We start from the raw sequence: 23,238 nt of genomic DNA on the forward strand, positions 1-23,238 counted from the left end.
GAACATCAGTAACTTTCAGTAAAGGACAAAATTCAGCCAGTTCTGAAATAGGTGGTTAAAAAAAACAAATTAAAAGTGCAAAAAAATAATAGAACAGACAGATAGGCTTATAGCCCTTATGCTCTGTTCAATATAATGTGTTCTTCAATCCTCGTAAAATAATGGAGTCTTTCCAAGAATATTTATTTTTCATGTCACATACAAAGTTTTCAGAAAAGTTCTGCAGTCGTGTATCAGCCAAGATTCCAATGTCATATGTATTAACAAATGATATTGAAATTAAAATGTTATGCTACATGAATTTATCTAATTTCGGCCAGATGAAGTTATCAAAAACCTGACACACAGTATGATGAGAGACACTCATCAAAAATGCTGCACATTTTCAGTGAGCTCTTCCGCCTGAAAAATAAAATGTTATACTAGCTCATCACTGCAGAAGGCAGAGAAAGTGACTTTCTTTTTGTGAAAAAAATCCATTTCTAAATATGTTTAATGATGGAGGTACAGTTCTCACTAAAACCATTTTTTCACAAAAAATTTCGGTAATGTTTAACTGTATTTTTTTGAAAGTCATGAGCATTTGTGGATTAGCATTTCTACTATATGTAAAGCATTTTACAAATCAAACAGCAGAGAGAAAAGGGAAAGAGAAGTGGGGATGGGGTGGGAGTGTTGGCAGTTCATTACATTGTTTTCGAGTTCTAGTTGATCACTAAAGTCAAAGAAAGAAGTTGAAACTTTGTACCAAATAAAACAAATGGCTACAGAACAATGCTTGCTGAATGAAAAAGTAGAAATTAACTATCTCTATTATTGATTACTGTCCACTGCATTCCCCTCTAACCTTGTGGAAGATAGCACTTTTAGTACCGTGCATTTCGCATATGGCACAAGTAGGTACTATGTTTGGGAATGGGTAATATGCATGAAGAAATAAGGGATGAGTGTGGGGTGGGGGGACAGAGGACAGGCTTCAATCGTCACCATTCATCACACTTTGGCAGGTCGATTCTTTGCTCTAGCAAAACTAGACCAGCTAAGAACAGCCATGGCGAAAGGTCCAAGAAAACTATTGCGAAACACAGCACTTCAGACTGGCATCTCAGCATTTGCTCAAAAGCTGTTCACAAACTTTAACTGAAGCTTTTCACAACTTGAACTGAAGATTTAGAAAGTAATGGTACTGCTTTGACTGATTCAGATATCCCTGTTTGATATTAGCAATGCAACTGGCTACTGTAGTCTGTCCATGATGGAGAAGCTGATCCTGAAATAATCTCTTTCTCTGGTGAAGCATTTATTGGGGTAAGTGAATTCACGAACATCGACACCCTCAAGCCAATGTAACATTCTTCCAGAGACCTTTGGTTATTTCATGGAGGACAGTACATGACTACACAACATCAAGGATCTATGACAGTATTACCACCTGTTTTTGTGATAGGAACTATTCTTTATACGCATCCTGCAAAGTCTGAGAAATGGGTAGTATGTAGAAATCTGAGCCTGGTCCCTCCCTCCCCCCCCTCCCCCCTCTCCTAGTACCAAGTGTAGGTTCCCACACAATACCAGAAAGAGAGCTTGCATTATACCTGAAACAACCCTGTATTTTGACGCTACTGCCAGGTCAGTTAAAAACTATTTCAGTATCTATGCTCTTCACCCAAATGCACATATCTTACTTTTCTTATCCTGTAGACTTCACAACAACACAAACACTCATTTCTTTACCATTCTGGAGTGATTAGAGAGCAGATTTAGTTTAGTGACAAAAATTAAGAATATTAAAGAAGCTAAGTAGCATTTGGAGATAATGAAAAATGGGTGATACTTAAGAAGTGATTTCTGTTTTTCATTATAAAAGATGTGATATGTTGCAAACCTGGAACACTAGACACACACACAGAAAGAAAACATCTGGAGAAAGAAAGAAATAAAGAGAGAGAGAGAGAGAGAGAGAGAGAGAGAGAGAGAGAGAGAGAGAGAGACTGCAAGCTAGATCTGACTGCAAGACACTTTGAGACAACATCTACTCCTTATTTTAATGACAGTAGTGAAAAACAATGGGCTTTAATTTTTACAGTTATGAATGACATTCCTTTCACAAGAATTATACAAGCACACATTATAACTCTTTATTAAACTGACCATGCTGCGCTATTTCTGAATCTTTCATGTTCACAAGCTAATTTTATCAGACCAGAATTGATTTAACAAAGCAAATGAAACTGAGATATTAAAATGTATGGCATTTTACATGTAAAAATGGATGAAAAAATTCAACAGGCTGTGATGTATCTACTCTCTTGTTAAGTAAATTCCATAAAAATGGCTGGATAAGTCATTTTGTAGGTTTGAAGAAAGCAAGGCACACTGCTTTCAGGAGGACCATGCTTAGTACAGCACTGCAGTCTTGAACCACCAACCTTCTGATTGAGGACAACTTTACATTAATCTCTCCCCCAGTTACAGGATGACTCTGAACATATTCTAATTGTTGTTTCCATGCAAGATCAATCAAGACGTTTAACAAAATGTACAATATTTACCTGACCCTTTTATTTTGTGAAAGATGCACTGTGTTCCACATTTGGAGATTCACTAATATATACTTTCTATTATCTTGTACATGAATTCACACACTTCCATTTCCTTAAAAACTCTTGTGTGACTCCTTCAATTTTGGAATTTGTACATGACTCAAAGGAAAGACTGATAATGCCACAACACAATTGTCAAAAGCACCCGTTTTGGTTGAAAGCCAAGTATCACAATGTAATACTAAAAAAGTGTCCCACAGTTAGAAGCATAACAATAATGTTCATTCAGCAATCAAAACACCTGCTACTGACAACAAATGGCCTTAAACCAACTATACCTAAAGCACATTATTCAATCTGTACAAATATAACCTTGTTATGAAACAAGCAAACTCACTTGTTTGCAATATATTGCTGAGAGGGGACATCATAAATTTTTATTTACTCTCTAATGGTGGCACTGAGTTACATAAACTAGTGTCAGGTAAACACTACGTTCCATGTTTATGAGGAAGGTTTTATATTACATCAAATCTTACACTATCAGACATACAAGAAACACATCAGCCATTATTATGAATGTCATATTGTTTCACTAATATTGTTTTATTTTGCGTTCCAGTAGGTTGGGTATGAATGGCTTGACAGACAACAGATAAAAAATACTTATTTCCCACTACCCTGCTTCATAAAAATGACTGGTGTATTTGTACTGTCTCTTCTTCGATATTATAAACAAGTTCTTAGAGTGAATGATAGATCTCTAAGTAACAACAAATACACTGAAACGAATTTGAAATATTATAAAAAGATTATTTACAAACTGTATCCATAAAAAACAAAAACTCTAGCAATAATAATAACTAATAAAGTTTTCTAATCCACAAACAGATGAAACTTCACTTAAAGCCTCACACAAGCTGTTCTTATTGTCATTCCACTGTCTAAAAATGGTACACAAAAAGGTATCAAATGATGCCAAAGTTTCAGTTTTATGAAATCACATTTCCTAAACTTCAGCTAAAAACGAAGTGGATTACGGACAATGCTGCATAGACCATGTTTCCATATGTCAGAAACATTATATGCACAATCAACAGGCAAAAGTTATATGACTCTTGTACACAAGTAACAGTCTTCTTTCAACACATTTTACGGTCTGAAAATATGCAGCACATTATTTTAAAATATCTGCTAATATAACATGTAGAAATGTTTTTATTTAGATGCTATAAAATTTAAAAAATACTAGATATTTAAAATATTCCTTTTATATGGCACTTTGGGCAGCACATTACCCCTGTTATATCAGAACTATCTGATTATCCATTTAGTGCTACTGAAAACAATTAACACATTCAGGATTCTCCGCACTGACGCCCAAGATCAAATTTTGCCAAAAAAAAAAATCCCTTATAAAATGGATTGAATACTTTTCCATGTGTTTGCACACGAAAATCTGAATCACACGAGAAGCCAAGTAAAAAATTCTGTGCTGGATGTTGCTAACTACACTTTTCTTTCAAAATTTATGCTAAAAAATTAAAATATTATCATCAGCAGTGGACAGATTATTCAATTCACATTCACCCAGTCATGGTAACACGGGCACCAAGAAAAGGTCATACAACCTTATTCTATGGAATAAAAGATGCCCTAGGTTTTAAATGTTATACATAAAAGTACTGGACGGATTGCATGCTGCCCATGTGTTCTGTGTAGGGCACTTTTACAATAAGATAAAAGTTAAATGCTCTGCTCATAAAACAAACAAAACAGAATCCTCATTTATCTACACTATGCTATTGTCTCCTACTGTAAAATCGTCTAAAATATAGTATCTTGCAGCTCACATTTACTCTATAAATCTAAAAAATTCCTTTTTTTCTTCCTTTATGACATGGAAGAGAACAATGTGAAGTGTATCTCAGAAGGATGTTCATAATACATCTAGTGATGAAACTTCCGTTGCTAATCCTGAAAAAATGAAAAATGTATTTAGTGCAATATGCTGAGCTAAATTTATATGTATCTAAAGATACACAGAATATCTATTCTGTCCAATAGTCAGGTACAAAATGAAATACAAAAACCAAAAACTTTTCTTTGAAGGGTAACAATTTAATGTTATATGGATATAAATTACTCACCACAAAGATTTTCACCAATAGCAATATACAAATATCCTTTATCACCAAAATCTGGCCCCCAAGAATTCCGAAGAATATAATGTGGCACAGCAGAAGATTTATCATATCCCACTATCTGCACGGCATGGTTTATGTGTACAGGACTGCCATCACAGTGAAACTGAATAATTCCACCTAAGTAATTCTGCCAATTTAGGGCATTAATTGCAACAATAACAGGCCCATGATTCGCTAGCATTAATAGAATTTCTTCTTCATTTCCAACTAAGCTGAAACAGATAAACAGATTATAAACATGACGTCATTATTCTGCAAGGAATCAAACCCCACACCCATCCCCCGCACCCATACACTTTTATATTTTATTTTGTGATCAAGTGCTCTTCCTGACACTAGAGTCATTAGTTAACCTAAGGGAGGGAAGCTCTGCAATTTGTCAGTGAAATGTGTAAACGTCATTCTGTGTGTTTTTGTATTTTAACTGCTTGTGTATTATATTTTCTGATCAGGAAATTGGGAATCAGCACACATTGCCTAAATGAATGGAAAACCACCTAGAAGTGACACTCAGATATGATAGTATAACAAATCAACATCCATTAATCACCCACATGGACCTGATCCTACCCTGCTAACCACTCTCTCACACAAGGTAAGGTGCTGTGTCTTAAGCTATATGAGCAAGTTGTCTTGCTGCAGGGCTGATTTTTGTAAAATCACATCCTAAGAGAAGTACTATTTCATTAACTAAATGGCTCGAATGTATGCTGACACTTCCCTTCCACTAGCTGTGGAAACACCTATCTCTGAGAACTGCAGTTTAATTACCTGTTTCTGGACATTTAACACCAAGTTTTTTGACTTATCAAATCTCAGTTCATGGCACAGTAATTACAATGTAATCACATATGTATGCAAGTTCCATTAAACGTTACAGAAAACTTGCAATTTCCATACAATTATTTGAAAGTATATATTGAAGTGTAATATTTTGTTAGTTAGCTTTGTGTTCCATGGATCATTTTTATGATTTATCAGAATGATGTCAGATGAATCATTTTACATTAATATAGAAACACGGCTATGTCACAACCACTACCAAGCTCTTAATTAGTAGTAACCAACTCGTACCTACCACCACTTACATATGACATAAATATAAATTTGAAGATAATTGGAAGAGCCACTCTTGTCAAATATTGCTAGCAATGTGACTGACAGTAGAAGGGTACAATGGAACATTACAAAATGGCAGTCATCAGAATCTAGTCCATTGTTCACATATTCCAGAAACTTATTCCATTTTCTCACTCCATATCTCCTTTTCTTCCCTTAAATTACAAACAGGGAAACTTTTTCTCCCATGTTTCAAATTACTCCTTCTTAGCTTATTTACATTATGCTGCAATGTTGTTCTCACTGCTCTTCCTTGGACCCTGTGCTCCCTGAAATTTTGAACCAATTCTTCCCAGTTCCTCCCTCATCAAACTAACTACACTCCTGGAAATGGAAAAAAGAACACATTGACACCGGTGTGTCAGACCCACCATACTTGCTCCGGACACTGCGAGAGGGCTGTAGAAGCAATGATCACACGCACGGCACAGCGGACACACCAGGAACCGCGGTGTTGGTCGTCGAATGGCACTAGCTGCGCAGCATTTGTGCACCGCTGCCGTCAGTGTCAGCCAGTTTGCCGTGGCATACGGAGCTCCATCGCAGTCTTTAACACTGGTAGCATGCCGCGACAGCGTGGACATGAACCGTATGTGCAGTTGACGGACTTTGAGCGAGGGCGTATAGTGGGCATGTGGGAGGCCGGGTGGACGTACCGCCGAATTGCTCAACACGTGGGGTGTGAGGTCTCCACAGTACATCGATGTTGTCGCCAGTGGTCGGCGGAAGGTGCACATGCCCGTCGACCTGGGACCGGACCGCAGCGACGCACGGATGCACGCCAAGACCGTAGGATCCTACACAGTGCCATAGGGGACCGCACCGCCACTTCCCAGCAAATTAGGGACACTGTTGCTCCTGGGGTATCGGCGAGGACCATTCGCAACCGTCTCCATGAAGCTGGGCTACGGTCCCGCACACCGTTAGGCCGTCTTCCGCTCACGCCCCAACATCGTGCAGCCCACCTCCAGTGGTGTCGCAACAGGCGTGAATGGAGGGACGAATGGAGACGTGTCGTCTTCAGCGATGAGAGTCGCTTCTGCTTGGTGCCAATGATGGTCGTATGCGTGTTTGGCGCCGTGCAGGTGAGCGCCACAATCAGGACTGCATATGACTGAGGCACACAGGGACAACACCCGGCATCATGGTGTGGGGAGCGATCTCCTACACTGGCCGTACACCTCTGGTGATCGTCGAGGGGACACTGAATAGTGCACGGTACATCCAAACCGTCATCGAACCCATCATTCTACCATTCCTAGACCGGCAAGGGAACTTGCTGTTCCAACAGGACAATGCACGTCCGCATGTATCCCGTGCCACCCAACGTGCTCTAGAAGGTGTAAGTCAACTACCCTGGCCAGCAAGATCTACGGATCTGTCCCCCATTGAGCATGTTTGGGACTGGATGAAGCGTCGTCTCACGCGGTCTGCACGTCCAGCACGAACGCTGGTCCAACTGAGGCGCCAGGTGGAAATGGCATGGCAAGCCGTTCCACAGGACTACATCCAGCATCTCTACGATCGTCTCCATGGGAGAATAGCAGCCTGCATTGCTGCGAAAGGTGGATATACACTGTACTAGTGCCAACATTGTGCATGCTCTGTTGCCTGTGTCTATGTGCCTGTGGTTCTGTCAGTGTGATCATGTGATGTATCTGACCCCAGGAATGTGACAATAAAGTTACCCCTTCCTGGGACAATGAATTCACGGTGTTCTTATTTCAATTTCCATGAGTGTATTTCAATAAATCAATTAGTTGTCTCTTAAGTAATTATTTTGCTCTGCATTTTAGCTGTCTGCCATCCATGATGGGCTTTTCTGCAGGATATGAGTGTATTTCTTCATCTACATCTACACTCTGGAAATCACCGTGAGGTGCATGGCAGAGGGTACGTCCCACTGTACTAGTTATAAGGATTTTTTCCAGTTCCATTCACGTATGGAGCGCAGGAAGAACGACTGATTGAATGCCTCTGTGTGTGCAGAAATTATTCTAATCGCAGAAATTATTCTAATCTTACCCTCAAGATCCCAATGTGAGTGATACATAGGGGGTTTTAGTATATTCCTAGTGTAAACATTAAAAACCGATTCTTGAAAGTTCGTTTTAGACTTTCTCGGGATAATTTGTGTGTATCTTCAAGTCTTCCAGTTCAGTTCTTTTTTTTTCCAGTATCTCTGTGTCACTCTCCTATGAATTAAACAAACCAGTGACCATTCCTGCTGGCCTTCTGTATATATTAAATATCCCCATTAGTTCTGTTTGGTACAGGTCCCACACACTTGATCAATATTCTAGAATCAGTCAAAAAGTGATTTGTAAGCAGTCTTCTTTATAGACTGATTGCACTTCCCCAATATTCTACCAATTAACCGAAGTCTACAACCTGCTTTAACCACAACTGAGGCTATGTAATCACTCCATACCATATCCCTATGAAATGTTACATCTAGGTATTGGTTGGTTGGTTGGATTAAAAGAGGGGTAAAGGGACCAAACTACGAGGTCATCAGTCCCTTGTTCCGAATAAAACAATGCCACAAGTGTAAGAATAAAACAAATGAGACTGACAACTCAAAACAGAATGAAAGGAAAAATCACAAGAACGATGAAGGGCAACAAACATGTAAATGGACAAAATGGGTCAAGAAAACCATATAAACAAAAGAAACGGGATGAAGAAGCACTACAAGCACTAGGGTGGAGGACACAGAGGGGCAAAGGACATGTGCTAAAACTTAGATCAAATGATAAAACCCACCCTCGCGAATAAAACGTAAAACTAAATCAGCCGAAGAGCCGTTGTCAGATAAAATTAGCGACAACTAGTCTGATAACCCAAGATTTTGTTGCTGGGCAGTCAAAGTGGGACAGTGCACCAGAATATGGGCCACTGTCAACCGGAAACCACACCAACACTCAGGCGGGTCTTCATGGCGCAAGAGGTAACTGCGGGGTTGCCCAAGAGTGGCAAATGCAGAGCCTGCAGAGGACAACTGATTCCACGTGAGGGGCAAGCACGGAAGACGTCCACACATTCGTAGTCTCATTAATGACAGTTTGTTGTGTATACTGTTATGCCATTCCATCTCCCAAAGCCAAAAAACCCTACGGCATAAGTCAGAACGCACGTCAGGTTCAGAGGTGCCCATCTCCAGAAGCAGTTTCCACATAGCCTGTTTGGCCAGCCTGTCAGCAAGTTCATTGGCTCGGATGCCGATGTGTCCTGCGCTCCGCATAAACACCAGTGAATGACGGAACCATTCCAAGGCATAGATGAACTACTGGATGGATGCTACAAAAGGATGGCGAGGGTAGCACTGGTCGATAGCTTGTAGGCTGGTCAAGAAGTCAGTACACAGAAGAAATGATTCCCCAGGATATGAACGGATATACTGAAGTGCACGAGAGATGGCCACCAGCTCTGCAGTGAATACACTGCAGCCATCGGGCAAGGAATGCTGCTCAAAATGGCCTCTGTGGATGTAGGCGAAGCCACCATGACCATGAGTCGCCAGTGTAAACCACTTCAGAGGCCCAGAACATATCAAGAATCAAGAGGAAGTGACAGCGGAGAGCAGCAGGAGTAACTGAGTCCTTAGGGTCATGTGAAAGGTCCACACGAATCTGCAGCCTAGATGTATGCGGATGGACCTGGATGGGAGGTGGTAAAGGGAAGGACTCCAGTTCGGACAGAAGGCATTGCATGCGAACTGCAATCTTTAACCCTGACCCGGGCTGCCAATGCGAGAAATGAACAGCCGTAGGTGGAAAAAGGAGGCGGTAGTTCAGATGCTCAGGAGAACTATGAATGTGTGTCATATGCTTTGAGTAGATCAAAAAAGATGGCAACAAGGTGTTGGCATCTAGAAAAGGCTGTTCGGATGGCAGACTCGAGGGACACAAGATTATCAGTGGTAGTGCGACCCTGGCGGAAGCTGCCCTGACGTGGAGCCAGTAGGCCACATGACTCCAGGACCCAACCTAACAGCCAACACACCATACAATCCAGCAGCTTACAAAGAACATTGGTGAGGCTGACAGAACGGTTTTTGCTGGGTTTGAGCACTGGAACGATGGTGCTCTCCCAACATTGCAACGGAAAGACACCATCGCACCACATCTGGATGAAGACAACGAAGAGATGGCGCTTTTAGTCAGACCACAGATGTTTAATCATCTGACTGTGGATCGGTCTGGCCCAGGAGCTGAGTCGGGACAATGTGCAAGTGCGCTGAGGAGCTCCCACTCTGTAAATGGGGTGTTATAGGGTTCACTGTAGCGTGTAGTGAACAAGAGGACTTTCCTTTCCATCCACTGTCTATGGCTGTGAAAGGTTTGGGGGGAGTTCTCCGACACAGAGGCTCGAGCATAGTGATCAGCCAAGTGCACGGCAATTGTGTTTGCATCGGTACATATCATGCCATTGATGGTAACGCCAGGGACACCTGTAGGGGTCTGGTATCCAAAAAGATGTTTGATCTTTGTCCAGATTTGGGAAGGTGATGTATGGCACCCAATGGTCAACACCTACCTCTCCCAACACAACTGTTTCCATTGTTTCATAAGCTGCCATACATGGCATGGAGCCACTTAAAGGCTATCAGATGCTCTAGGAAAGGGTGTCACTTATGTCCTGTAGAGCTTGTCGACACTCTGTAATTGCCTCAGTGACTTCCGGCAACCACCAAGGGCATGTCTTCCATCAGGGGCACCCTAAAGAGTGAGGGATCGCATTTTCTGCCACAGAAACGACTGTGGTAGTCATCTGCTCAACCATCACATCAATGTTACCATGTGGGGCAGAGTCAACAGTGACATCAGAGGCGAAAGTTTCCCAGTCCGGCTTGTTTAAAGCCCCTCTGGCAGGCGTCTGTGGGCCTGACGGCAGGGCAGTGACAGGAATATGGGGAAGTGGTCACTACCACACAAGTCGACATACGCTCTCCAGTGGACAGATGGGACAAGTCCTGGGCTGCAAATTGATAAATCAATCGCTGAGTAACTACCTCGAGTCACAATGAAATGTGTGGTGACCCCAGTATTTAAGAGGCAGAGGTCGAACTGAGACAGTAAAATCTCACCTTTTCCTCGGCCAGTAAGCACAGTGTCACCCCACAATAGATTACGGGCGTTAAAATATCCCAGAAGTAGGAAAGGTTTAGGGAGTTGATCAATCAGTGCAGCTAATACATTCAGGGGTACTGCACCATCTGGAGTAAAATATACATTGCAGGCAGTTATTTCCTGCATCGTCCATATGCTGACAGACACAGCTTCAAGAGGGGTTTGAAGAGGCACAGGTTCACTACACACTGACTTTAGGACATAAATTCAAACTGCACCTGACACTGTATTATGGTCGCTAAGGTTCCTGTAATATCCCTTACAGCCACGGAGAGCAGGGATCTGCATTGCCGGAAACAAGTTTTTCCTGAAGGGCAATGCAGAAAGCAGATGTAAAGCTTAACAGTTGCCATAGCTCAGCCATGCGGTGGAAAAAACTGCTGCAATTCCGCTGGAGGATGACATCATCATGAGACAGTTTACGCCTCAAGGTCACCTGCTGCCACCGACTCTTTGCCTGAGCAGTCTATGTCCATTGTGTTTGAGGGTCCCGCGAGATCCTGGCCCTCAGCGGATGCCAGAATCTCCATCTCATCCTCAGATGCAGAGCTTGTAGGTAGTGGTGGTGTGGGTACCACTACAAGTTCCTTGTTCTTGGGGGTCTTCTTTTTCGGTTTTTCGCACTGTTCCTTGGGTTTCTCTGGCTGGGAGGACTTCACTGAATCAATCTCCAGGACTGAGGATGAGTGTGAAGCCCTACGACCACCTGCTTTTGGGCTCTTCAGCTGCTGGCAGGTGTCATCTTTCCCACATGCAGAAACCTGGGAAGGGAGTGACCCAAGGGACCCCTATCTAGCAAGAGGAGCTGAAGAAGACTTGTGCTTCTCTGACTCAGAAGTGGGGACAAATCAACAATGGTGGGGGAGGGGGAGGGGGGTTGTTGCACCTGTAGTAGGTGGTGCGGGAGCAACAGGGAGGGAAGTGCCTCCCACCATCAGGGGGGCAGGTGTAGTCTCCCAGTTATGAGAGGTGACAGGAATTCGAGGAACTGATTGGGCGAGAATTGTTCTCATAGCGGCAGCCACAGGATGTAGGCGCTCAAATTTCCTCTTAGCCTCACTGTAGGTCAGACGGTCAAGTGTCTTATATTACATGATTTTCCTCTCTTTCTGTTAAATCCTGCAGACTGGCGAGCAAGGTGAATGATGCTCTCTGCAGTTGACACAGATGGGAGGCGGGGTGCATGGAGTATGGGGATGTAATGAGTGTCCACAATCTCGACAGGTGGAGCTGGAAGTACAGCAGGAAGCCATATGGCTGAACTTATAGTACTTAAAGCTCCGCATCAGGGGAGGGATATATGGCTTGACATCATAGCGGTAGACCATCACCTTGACCTTCTCGGGTGATATGTCACCCTTGAAGGTCAAGATGAAGGCACTGGTGGCAACCTGGTTATTCCTCAGACCCTGAAGGACGCGCCGGTGAAATGAGCACCTCGTCACTCTAAAATGGCATGCAGCTCATCATCAGACTGCAACAGAAGGTCCCTGTGGAATATAATACCCTGGACCATATTTCAGCTCTCACGAGATGCAATGGTAACAGAAACATCCCCCAACCTGCCACAAGCGAGTAATGCCTGTGACTGGGCAGAGGATGCTGTTTCTATCAAAAATGACCCAGAGCGCATTTTGGACAAGCCCTCCACCTCCCCAAACTTGTCCTCCAAATGCTCCACAAAAAACTGAGGCTTCATGGACATGAAAGATTCCACATCAACTCTCGTACATACCAGGTACCGGGACGAATAAGCTTCACTGCCATCCTTAGCCTGGCGTTCCTCCCACAGTGTGGCCAGGGAGGAGAATGACTTGGGGTAATATTTCTTAGCATTGAAGTTAGACTTTGCTCCCTTAGAGACTGCTGGCAGCAGACCACCAGCAAGAGATGACACACTACACTTCATGATGTGCCATCCACCCTGATGCCACCCACTCCGACTAGGGGTCCTCCCAACGGGTGCCACTCAGCCACAGCAAAGGCCACCTGGCAGAATGGCCATTGCTGCGAGTCCCATTACACCAGGGTGACGGGCATCTACTCCTTGGCATACACAGGTAGTTAGTGGCACAGGCATCAGCAGAGGGATTCCTGTGTTCTCAGTGGGCTACAACCAACAGAGTAAATAGCGGCCCCACCACAACGGACTGGTTATCGTGCTGGATAAGAGGTACAAAGAAGTCGATGGTCATCGTCGGCACAGAAAGTGAAGCTGCATAGTGCATGGTGGAAAACGTACCCAGGAAAGTGTCCTTGCCCAAGAGATGGAGAATGGGTGGGACTGCAATGCAACAACAAGAAAGTGGGCTAAATATCTCGATGCTCGATGGACACAATGCACCATGTAAGGCACCCTTCGCCAATTGGCTCAATCTTCGGAAAAATTTTGAAAAATGGAGGTCAAACCCTACAGGGGACCATCACAAAGGCCGAAACGTGTGAGACTCTTGTTAGTCACCTCTTACGACAGGCAGGACTACCTTGGGCCCATTCTAACCCCCCCCCCCCCCCCCCCCCCCCGGACAGTGGGTCTAGGTATTTGTATAAGTTTGCCAATTCCAACAGTGACTCATTGATATTACAGCCATAGGATAATATGTTTTTGCATTTTGTGAAGTGCAAAATTTCACATTTCTGAACATTTAGAGGAAGTTGCCAATTTCTGCAGCACGATGAAATCTTATCAAAATATGACAATATTTATTAAAAACAAAGATTCCAAGACTTACCAAGCGGGAAAGTGCCGGTAGATAGGCACAATGAATAAAACACACAAACACACACACAGAATTTCGAGCTTTCGCAAAAGGCGGCTGCTTCGTCAGGAAAGAGGGAAGGAAAAGGAAAGATGAAAGGATGTGGGTTTTAAGGGAGAGGGTAAGGAGTTATTCCAATCCCGGGAGCGGAAAGACTTACCTTAGGGGGAAAAAAGGATAGGTATATACTCGTGCGCGCGCGCGCACGCACGCACGCACGCACGCACGCACGCACGCACGCACGCACGCACGCACGCACACACACACACACACACACACACACACACACATCCATCCATATATACACAGACACAAGCAGACATATTTAAAGGCAATAATATTGACTGCAAGGTCATTAATATACGAAATGAACAGCAAGGGTCCCAACACATTTCCCTGGGGCACACCCAAAGTTACTTCTACAACTGCTGATGACACTCCATCCCAGATAACATGCTGTACCCTCCCTACCAAAAAGTCCTCAATCCACTCACAAATTTTACTTGATATCCCATATGATCATACTTTTGACAATAAGCATAGGTCTGATACTGAGTCAAATGCTTTTCAGAAATCAGGAAACTGCATCAACCTGGTTGCACTGATCCAAAGTTTTCAGTATGCCATGTGAGAGAAGTAGACGTACACGATCCATGCCAGTTCCAAGAACTGGGCACTTTTTTTTTTGTTTGAGCGATCTACAATAGATTATAGTTAGAAGAGGGGCTAACTCAGCTGCAAATTCAGTATAGAATCTGACGGAACTTCATTGGGCACTGGAGCTTTGTTCAATTTTAACTATTTCAACTGTCTCTCAACACCACTGACACTAATACTTATTTCATTCATCCTTTCAGTGGTACGAGGATTAAATTGGGGCAATTATCCTGGGTTTTCTTTTGTAAAGGAACATTTGAAAATGGAGTTAAACATTTCAGTTTTTGCTTTGCTACCCTTAATTTCAGTTCCTATTTCATTCACTAGGGACTGGACACAAACTTTAGTGCCACTAACAGCCTTTACATATGACCAGAATTTCTTTGGATTTTGTGAAATGTCATTTGCAATATTCTGCTATGGTAGTCACTGAAGGCATCATGCTTTGCTCTTGTCAGCCAAATGTGTTTCATTAAGCATCTCTTTGTCTATAGCTCTTTGCTTTGTTTTGCACCTATTATTCATTAATCTGTTTCTTCAGAAGTTTCTTTACAGTGACTGTACACCATGGAGGTTCCCTCCCATTATGAAGTGTTCCACTGAATACATATCTATCCGGATCACGGTCAACTATTCTTCTAAACTTAAGACAGAGCTCCTTTACATGCTCCTGCCCTATGCTGAAAGTTTCAAGTTCCTCAATGAGATACAACACTACTGATTTTTTATATAGCTTACTGAACATGTATATCTTTCTGCTTGTTTTAGTTGTTTAGTTGTTCTTTGTGCTTTGGTAATCACTGTTGCCACAAACACATCTTGGTCACTGATACCAGTTTCACTGTGGACATCCCCAAAGGCTTCAGGTCTATTTGTTGCCATCAGATCCAAAATATTTCCATCATGAGTGGGGTTCCTAACGATCTGTTCTAGGTAATTTTCAGAGAAGGTATTTAGTAATGTTTCACGGGATGTCTTATGGCACCCCCCGCTAACAAAAATGTAATTTTCCAAGTTAATTGTTGGATAATTAAGGTCTGCACCAATGATTACAGTATGATTGGGGAACTTATGTACAAGCAAACTGAGGTTTTCTCTAAGTTTTTGGTTACATCAGGAGATGAGTCTAGTGGGTGACAGAAGGATCCATGATACTGAGTCTTTCCCAAACAATCTCACACACAGCTTCACTTTCTATCTCTGAGAATTTGAGTTTCTTGTCTGCTGTGACAAATAAACCACCTCCATTTCCCATTTGCTTCTCCAGGTTTCAGGTACATAGTATTATGTGTGCTTCACTGCTTTTCATGAAAGCTTCAAACTCTAGCACTTTGTTGCAAATGCTTTGGCAGAGTTACCATTAGGATTTTAATACTCTCACCTGTGGAAGGCATTTCTTTCAATTTTACACTGATGCTTGTGCATTTCCTACTGCTATCATTATATGGATTGGATGGAGAATTGCCTTATGTAAAAAACCCTTGGGTGCACCTCACACAGTCAGCTAACTGAGTAGCAGCCTCTGATGTGTAGTACGGACCTGACATATTTAGGGGGAGACTATTTCTGACCTTGCTGTCTTTCCTGTATAGTTTAACCAATACAGGGTTCTGTGGTACCAACCAGGTGAGTTGTCAAAATTTTGCTCTGTTTTGACAAGTTACTCAGGCAAGAAAAACAAGGACTTTATATTAAAACTGAGTATTTCCTGTCTGGATTCTAGCTAAATGTAAGGTGTTGATGGAAATGTACTACTAATTACAGACACTTTTGACTTATGACACCACCCCTGTCTCTTCTCGCATGTTTCTTTCCCAAAGCTTCTGCTTGCATGTGTGACATATCCATTTGCTCAGCATTCTAGACAAACACATCTCATGGCTTTCAAAACCACAATGAATTGATAAGTGGCTTGTACATCTAACTTAAAGCCTCCATCTTAGTTTATTACATAATTTCTCATTGCTAATACCACAACAATTTGGCAGACAAATGATAATGATGATAACAATAATAATAATAATAATAATAATAATAAATTGTTGTCCTGATATGTTGGTTATTATATAATAAGAGAAAATTGTACTTACTAGTCACATGTGAAATTTGGGGCAATATGGACACCATTACCAGACCTGTAAAGTGAAGAATGGTGCATAATTCTACATATAATGCTCGAATTCTGCTAGTCATATTACTATAATATCAACATGTTTCAGAACAAACCAACCAACCCCCCCCCCCCCCCCAACACACACACACAATGAACCTTTAAATTGTGCACTAACACATTGTTCAATCATTTTCATGCAGACATTCAACTAAAAATATTATCACTGTCATAGCTTAATAGAATCTAAAACAGAGAACTGCTAACTGAATATAAATTTACAATACGAAGGCACAATATTTACGTAGCTGATGTACTCTATGCACATTAAACATTCTTCTAGAGTTTTGTTAACAATACTGACAAACAAAAATAAGCCTTGTATTCATTTTATAGTTAGATTACCCCCCGCCCCATGAACCATGGACCTTGCCGTTGGTGGGGAGGCTTGCGTGCTTCAGCGATACATATGGCCGTACCGTAGGTGCAACCACAACGGAGGGGTATCTGTTGAGAGGCCAGACAAACATGTGGTTCCTGAAGAGGGGCAGCAGCCTTTTCAGTAGTTGCAGGGGCAACAGTCTGGATGATTGACTGATCTGGCCTTGTAAAAATAACCAAAACGGCCTTGCTGTGCTGGTACTGCGAACGGCTGAAAGCAAGGGGAAACTACAGCCGTAATTTTTCCCCAGGACATGCAGCTTTACTGTATGATTAAATGATGATGGCGTTCTCTTGGGTAAAATATTCCGGAGGTAAAATAGTCCCCCATTCGGATCTCCGGGCGGGGACTACTCAGGAGGACGTCATTATCAGGAGAAAGAAGACTGGCATTCTACGGATCGGAGCGTGGAATGTCAGGTCCCTTAATCGGGCATGTACGTTAGAAAAATTTAAAAAGGGAAATGGATAGGTTAAAGTTAGATATAGTGGGAATTAGTGAAGTTCGGTGGCAGGAGGAACAAGACTTTTGGTCAGGTGAATACAGGGTTATAAATACAAAATCAAATAGGGGTAATGCAGGAGTACGTTTAATAATGAATAAAAAAAATAGGAGTGTGGGTAAGCTACTACAAACAGCATAGTGAATGCATTGTTGTGGCCAAGATAGACACGAAGCCCACACCTACTACAGTAGTACAAGTTTATATGGCAACTAGCTCTGCAGGTGATGAAGAAATTGACAATGTTGACTGGAATACTCTCTTTCAAATTATGAAGGTGTTGTTGTTGTTGTCTTCAGTCCTGAGACTGGTTTGATGCAGCTCTCCATGCTACTCTATCCTGTGCAAGCTGCTTCATCTCCCAGTACCTACTGCAACCTACATCTTTCTGAGTCTGCTTAGTGTACTCATCTCTCGGTCTCCCTCTACGATTTTTACCCTCCACGCTGCCCTCCAATGCTAAATTTGTGATCCCTTGATGCCTCAAAACATGTCCTACCAACCGATCCCTTCTTCTAGTCAAGTTGTGCCACAGACTTCTCTTCTCCCCAATCCTATTCAATACCTCCCCATTAGTTACGTGCTCTATCCACCTTATCTTCAGTATTCTTCTGTAGCACCACATTTCGAAAGCTTCTATTCTCTTCTTGTCCAAACTAGTTATCGTCCATGTTTCACTTCCATACATGGCTACACTCCAAACAAATACTTTCAGAAACGACTTCCTGATACATAAATCTATATTCGATGTTAACAAATTTCTCTTCTTCAGAAACGCTTTCCTTGCCATTGCCAGTCTACATTTTATATCCTCTCTACTTCGACCATCATCAGTTATTTTACTTCCTAAATAGCAAAACTCCTTTACTACTTTAAGTGTCTCATTTCCTAATCTAATTCCCTCAGCATCACCCGATTTAATTTGACTACATTCCATTATCCTCGTTTTGCTTTTGTTAATGTTCATCTTATATCCTGCTTTCAAGACACCCTCCATTCCGTTCAACTGCTCTTCCAAGTCCTTTGCCGTCTCTGACAGAATTACAATGTCATCGGCGAACCTCAAAGTTTTTACTTCGTCTCCATGAATTTTAATACCTACTCCAAATTTTTCTTTTGTTTCCTTTACTGCTTGCTCAATATACAGATTGAATAACATCGGGGAGAGGCTACAGCCCTGTCTCACTCCTTTCCCAACCACTGCTTCCCTTTCATGCCCCTCGACTCTTATGACTGCCATCTGGTTTCTGTACAAATTATAAATAGCCTTTCGCTCCCTGTATTTTACCCCTGCCACCTTTAGAATTTGAAAAAGAGTATTCCAGTCAACATTATCAAAAGCTTTCTCTAAGTCTACAAATGCTAGAAACGTAGGTTTCCCTTTTCTTAATCTTACTTCTAAGATAAGTCGTAAGGTCAGTATTGCCTCACGTGTTCCAACATTTCTACGGAATCCAAACTGATCCTCCCCGAGGTCCGCATCTACCAGTTTTTCCATTCGTCTGTATAGAATTCGCGTTAGTATTTTGCAGCTGTGACTTATTAAACTGATAGTTCGGTAATTTTCACATCTGTCAGCACCTGCTTTCTTTGGGATTGGAATTATTATATTCTTCTTGAAGTCTGAGGGTATTTCGCCTGTCTCATACATCTTGCTCACCAGCTGGTAGAGTTTTGTCAGGACTGGTTGTCCCAAGACCGTCAGTAGTTCTAATGGAATGTTGTCTACTCCGGGGGCCTTGTTTCGACTCAGGTCTTTCAGTGCTCTGTCAAACTCTTCACGCAGTATGGTATCTCCCATTTCGTCTTCATCTACATCCTCTTCCACTTCCATAATATTGTCCTCAAGTACATCACCCTTGTATAAACCTTCTATATACTCCTTCCACCTTTCTGCCTTCCCTTCTTTGCTTAGAACTGGGCTGCCATCTGAGCTCTTGATATTCATACACATGGTTCTCTTCTCTCCAAAGGTCTCTCTAATTTTCCTGTAGGCAGTATCTATCTTACCCCTAGTGAGATAAGCTTCTACATCCTTACATTTGTCCTCTAGCCATCCCTGTTTAGCCATTTTGCACTTCCTGTCGATCTCATTTTTGAGACGTTTGTATTCCTTTTTGCCTGCTTCATTTACTGCATTTTTATATTTTCTCCTTTCATCAATTAAATTCAATATTTCTTCTGTCACCCAAGGATTTCTAGCAGCCCTCGTCTTTGTACCTACTTTATCCTCTGCTGCCTTCACTACTACATCCCTCAGAGCTACCCATTCTTCTTCTACTGTGTTTCTTTCCCCCATTCCTGTCAACTGTTCCCTTATGCTCTCCCTGAAACTCTGTACAACCTCTGATTCTTTCAGTTTATCCAGGTCCCATCTCCTTAATTTCCCACATTTTTGCAGTTTCTTCAGTTTTAATCTACAGGTCATAACCAATAGATTGTGGTCAGAGTCCACATCTGCGCCTGGAAATGTCTTACAACTTAAAACCTGGTTCCTAAATCTCTGTCTTACCATTATATAATCTATCTGATACCTTTTAGTATCTCCAGGGTTCTTCCACGTATACAACCTTCTTTCATGATTCTTAAACCAAGTGTTAGCTATGATTAAGTTGTGCTCTGTGCAAAATTCTACTAGGCGGCTTCCTCTTTCATTTCTTAGCCCCAATCCATATTCACCTACTATGTTTCCTTCTCTCCCTTTTCCTACACTCGAATTCCAGTCACCCATTACTATTAAATTTTCGTCTCCCTTCACTAACTGAATAATTTCTTTTATTTCATCGTACATTTCTTCAATTTCTTCATCATCTGCAGAGCTAGTTGGCATATAAACTTGTACTACTGTAGTAGGTGTAGGCTTCGTATCTATTTTGACCACAATAATGCGTTCACTATGCTGTTTGTAGTAGCTTACCCGCATTCCTATTTTCCTATTCATTATTAAACCTACTCCTGGGCAGGGGTAAAGTACAGGGAGCGAAAGGCTATTTACAATTTGTACAGAAACCAGATGGCAGTCATAAGAGTCAAGGGGCATGAAAGGGAAGCAGTGGTTGGGAAAGGTGTGAGACAGGGTTGTAGCCTCTCCCCGATGTTATTCAATCTGTATATTGAGCAAGCAGTGAAGGGAACAAAAGAAAAATTCGGAGTAGGTTTTAAAATTCATGGAGAAGAAGTAAAAACTTTGAGGTTCGCCGATGACATTGTAATTCTGTCAGAGACAGCAAAGGACCTGGAAGTGAAGTTGAACGGAATGGACAGTGCCTTCAGAGGAGGATATAAGATGAACATCAACAAAAGCAAAACGTGGATAATGGAATGTAGTCAAATTAAATCAGGTGATGCTGAGGGAATTAGATTAGGAAATGCGACACTTAAAGTAGTAAAGGAGTTTTGCTATTTGCGGAGCAAAATAACTGATGATGGTCGAAGTAGAGAGGATATAAAATGTAGACTGGCAATGGCAAGGAAAGCGTTTCTGAAGAAGAGAAATTTGTTAACATCGAGTATAGATTTATGTATCAGGAAGTAGTTTCTTAAAGTATTTGTACGGAGTGTAGCCATGTATGGAAGTGAAACATGGACGATAACTAGTTTGGACAATAAGAGAATAGAAGCTTTCAATATGTGGTGTTACAGAAGAATGCTGAAGATAAGGTGGATAGATCACATGACTAATGAGGAGGTATTGAATAGGATTGGGGAGAAGAGAAGTTTGTGGCACAACTTGACTAGAAGAAGGGATCGGTTGGTAGGACATGTTTTGAGGAATCAAGGTATCACAAATTTAGCATTGGAGGGCAGCGTGGAGGGTAAAAATCGTAGAGGGAGACCAAGAGATGAATACACCAAGCAGATTCAGAAGGATGTAGGTTGCAGTGGGTACTGGGAGATGAAGAAGCTTGCACAGGACAGAGTAGCATGGAGAGCTGCATAAACCAGTCTCAGGACTGAAGACCACAACAACAACAGTTAGATTATCTGTAACATTCACAAGCAGATAAATCAGAAGCAATCTTCTCATAATCAAATACATCACAACCATGTTAATATGTAGCATGTACATATCATACCAAAAAAAAACATGTAATACTGATAATTATATGTAAAGAAATTTCTTTCATTTGGGGGCTATATCAAATAATCTAACCAGTGAAAATTAGTACATTTCACTTTCAAAGTGAGAAGACATATGATGCTGACTTCCAAGTGTCCAGCTTGCTCCCATCAACTGCTGGTACTGCTTCAGCAAGATGAAAGATTGAAGCAGAACAGGATAATAGCAATGAATTTTATGAGTTAGCTCCTATATCTGATGTTCCTGCTAGTCAACATGGCAAATTTCCTGACTGACACACACACATACACACACACACACACACACACACACACACACACACACACACACACACACACACACAGTATATCTTCCGCATCACTGTAGGAGAAGAAAGTCTTCCCAATGTCTGGACTACAGTATCTCATGGTTACTGAATGAAAATAGTCTTTAAAACTGAGGGAAGAGAAGAAGAAAAAATAGCTCCACAACTGAATGAACTTATCTCATGCAGTTCCTTGAATCATTCACAGTTTTGTAATGGCATAATTATTTCCCCAAAATACTAAGTACACTATTTTCATACATTCTAAGCACCATATATAATTTGAATTACTTTGGGAAAGATGGAAAATTTTTGTACAGTGTTTGACAATGTTCATCTCCTGTATCAAACTCAATCAAGTTAACCTCCACGAAGGAAGGAAGAACAAAGTTTAGAGGTACACTGACATTATTAAGAGTGATTTAAGAAAACTGCAGATATTTTAAATGTGCCTGGGTGGACAAGGATTTGAGCTTCACTTCTCCTAAGAGATAGGTCAATGATTTGACCATTTCACAGTCTCCAGGTTGCTTCTAAAGCCATTCTCATAAGAATTTCAAACAAAGTGCACATCATGATTGTTGAAGTGAAGTGAAGTGAAGTGAAGTGAAGTGAAGTGAAGTGAAGTTCAATAAGATTTTTCTGAACCATTTGAAACACAGCAATAAATAACCCACTAGTTAATAATTCCATATAATTCACTTTATTTTGCAATATGGCACTTAGGGGATTCACATTACAGAAGAAAAATAGTGCCAAAGTATTTTTATACATTTCTGTTGGGAAAGTAGGGTCAAGTATTTTGCACAGCCCTTGGGCTAGGGGAGCATTTGTATCCAAAAAGAAGGATCGTCTTACTATAACTATCCTGCAATAAAGGGTCAAAGTTTGAATATTACACTTCCTCCAGCTTAGCCAAGTGGAGCAATTCAGTTGGTTCTTTTTGCATTGATGTGGTCTACAATGCACCTTAAGAGGCTTATGTAGTCAAATGGCTGAAATCTTTCTAATATAGTTCTAAGATCCTGAACTTTAACAACCTTGAAACTTTCCTTGATATCTGTAGCCATTTCCGAGGTACAGCCATTCAAAGTTACCCTACCTGTACATATAAAATTCACATGTAAACTCTGGTGCAAGGTGAAAATGTAGTTTATAAAGCAACGTAGCACGTAGAAATGTGTTTCTTCAGTATCATCAGAAGGGTTGCCTGCTGCTGCTAAGCAACCTTCCTGCTCAAGGCATGGTTCTACTATCTCCTTCATTTTAACTATGGTAGTACATGGTTTAGCATGCTCTTGGTTTAAAACTTGACACGAATGACGGTGAGTGACTCTACGGCAGTTACCTTTGCACTATGAATCTGAGGATGCATATTCAAT

General features: G+C 41.6%; 1 protein-coding gene across 1 annotated transcript in view; it reads right to left on the minus strand.

The window, feature by feature from the left end:
- Positions 1-129: 129 nt before the first annotated feature.
- LOC126282518 (cathepsin O-like) overlaps positions 130-23,238 on the minus strand; it is a 90,261-nt gene continuing 67,152 nt past the window's right edge. The window contains exons 5-7 of the mRNA XM_049982180.1: positions 16,508-16,552; positions 4,694-4,962; positions 130-4,520 (exon numbers count right to left, since the gene is read on the minus strand). Of these exons, the coding sequence (XP_049838137.1) occupies positions 4,483-4,520; positions 4,694-4,962; positions 16,508-16,552 (352 nt within the window). The 3' untranslated portion in view covers positions 130-4,482. The remainder of the gene's footprint in view (positions 4,521-4,693; positions 4,963-16,507; positions 16,553-23,238) is intronic.

The sequence above is a fragment of the Schistocerca gregaria genome, chromosome 7, assembly GCF_023897955.1.
Source record: "Schistocerca gregaria isolate iqSchGreg1 chromosome 7, iqSchGreg1.2, whole genome shotgun sequence".
NCBI classification, from domain to species: Eukaryota; Metazoa; Arthropoda; class Insecta; order Orthoptera; family Acrididae; genus Schistocerca; species Schistocerca gregaria.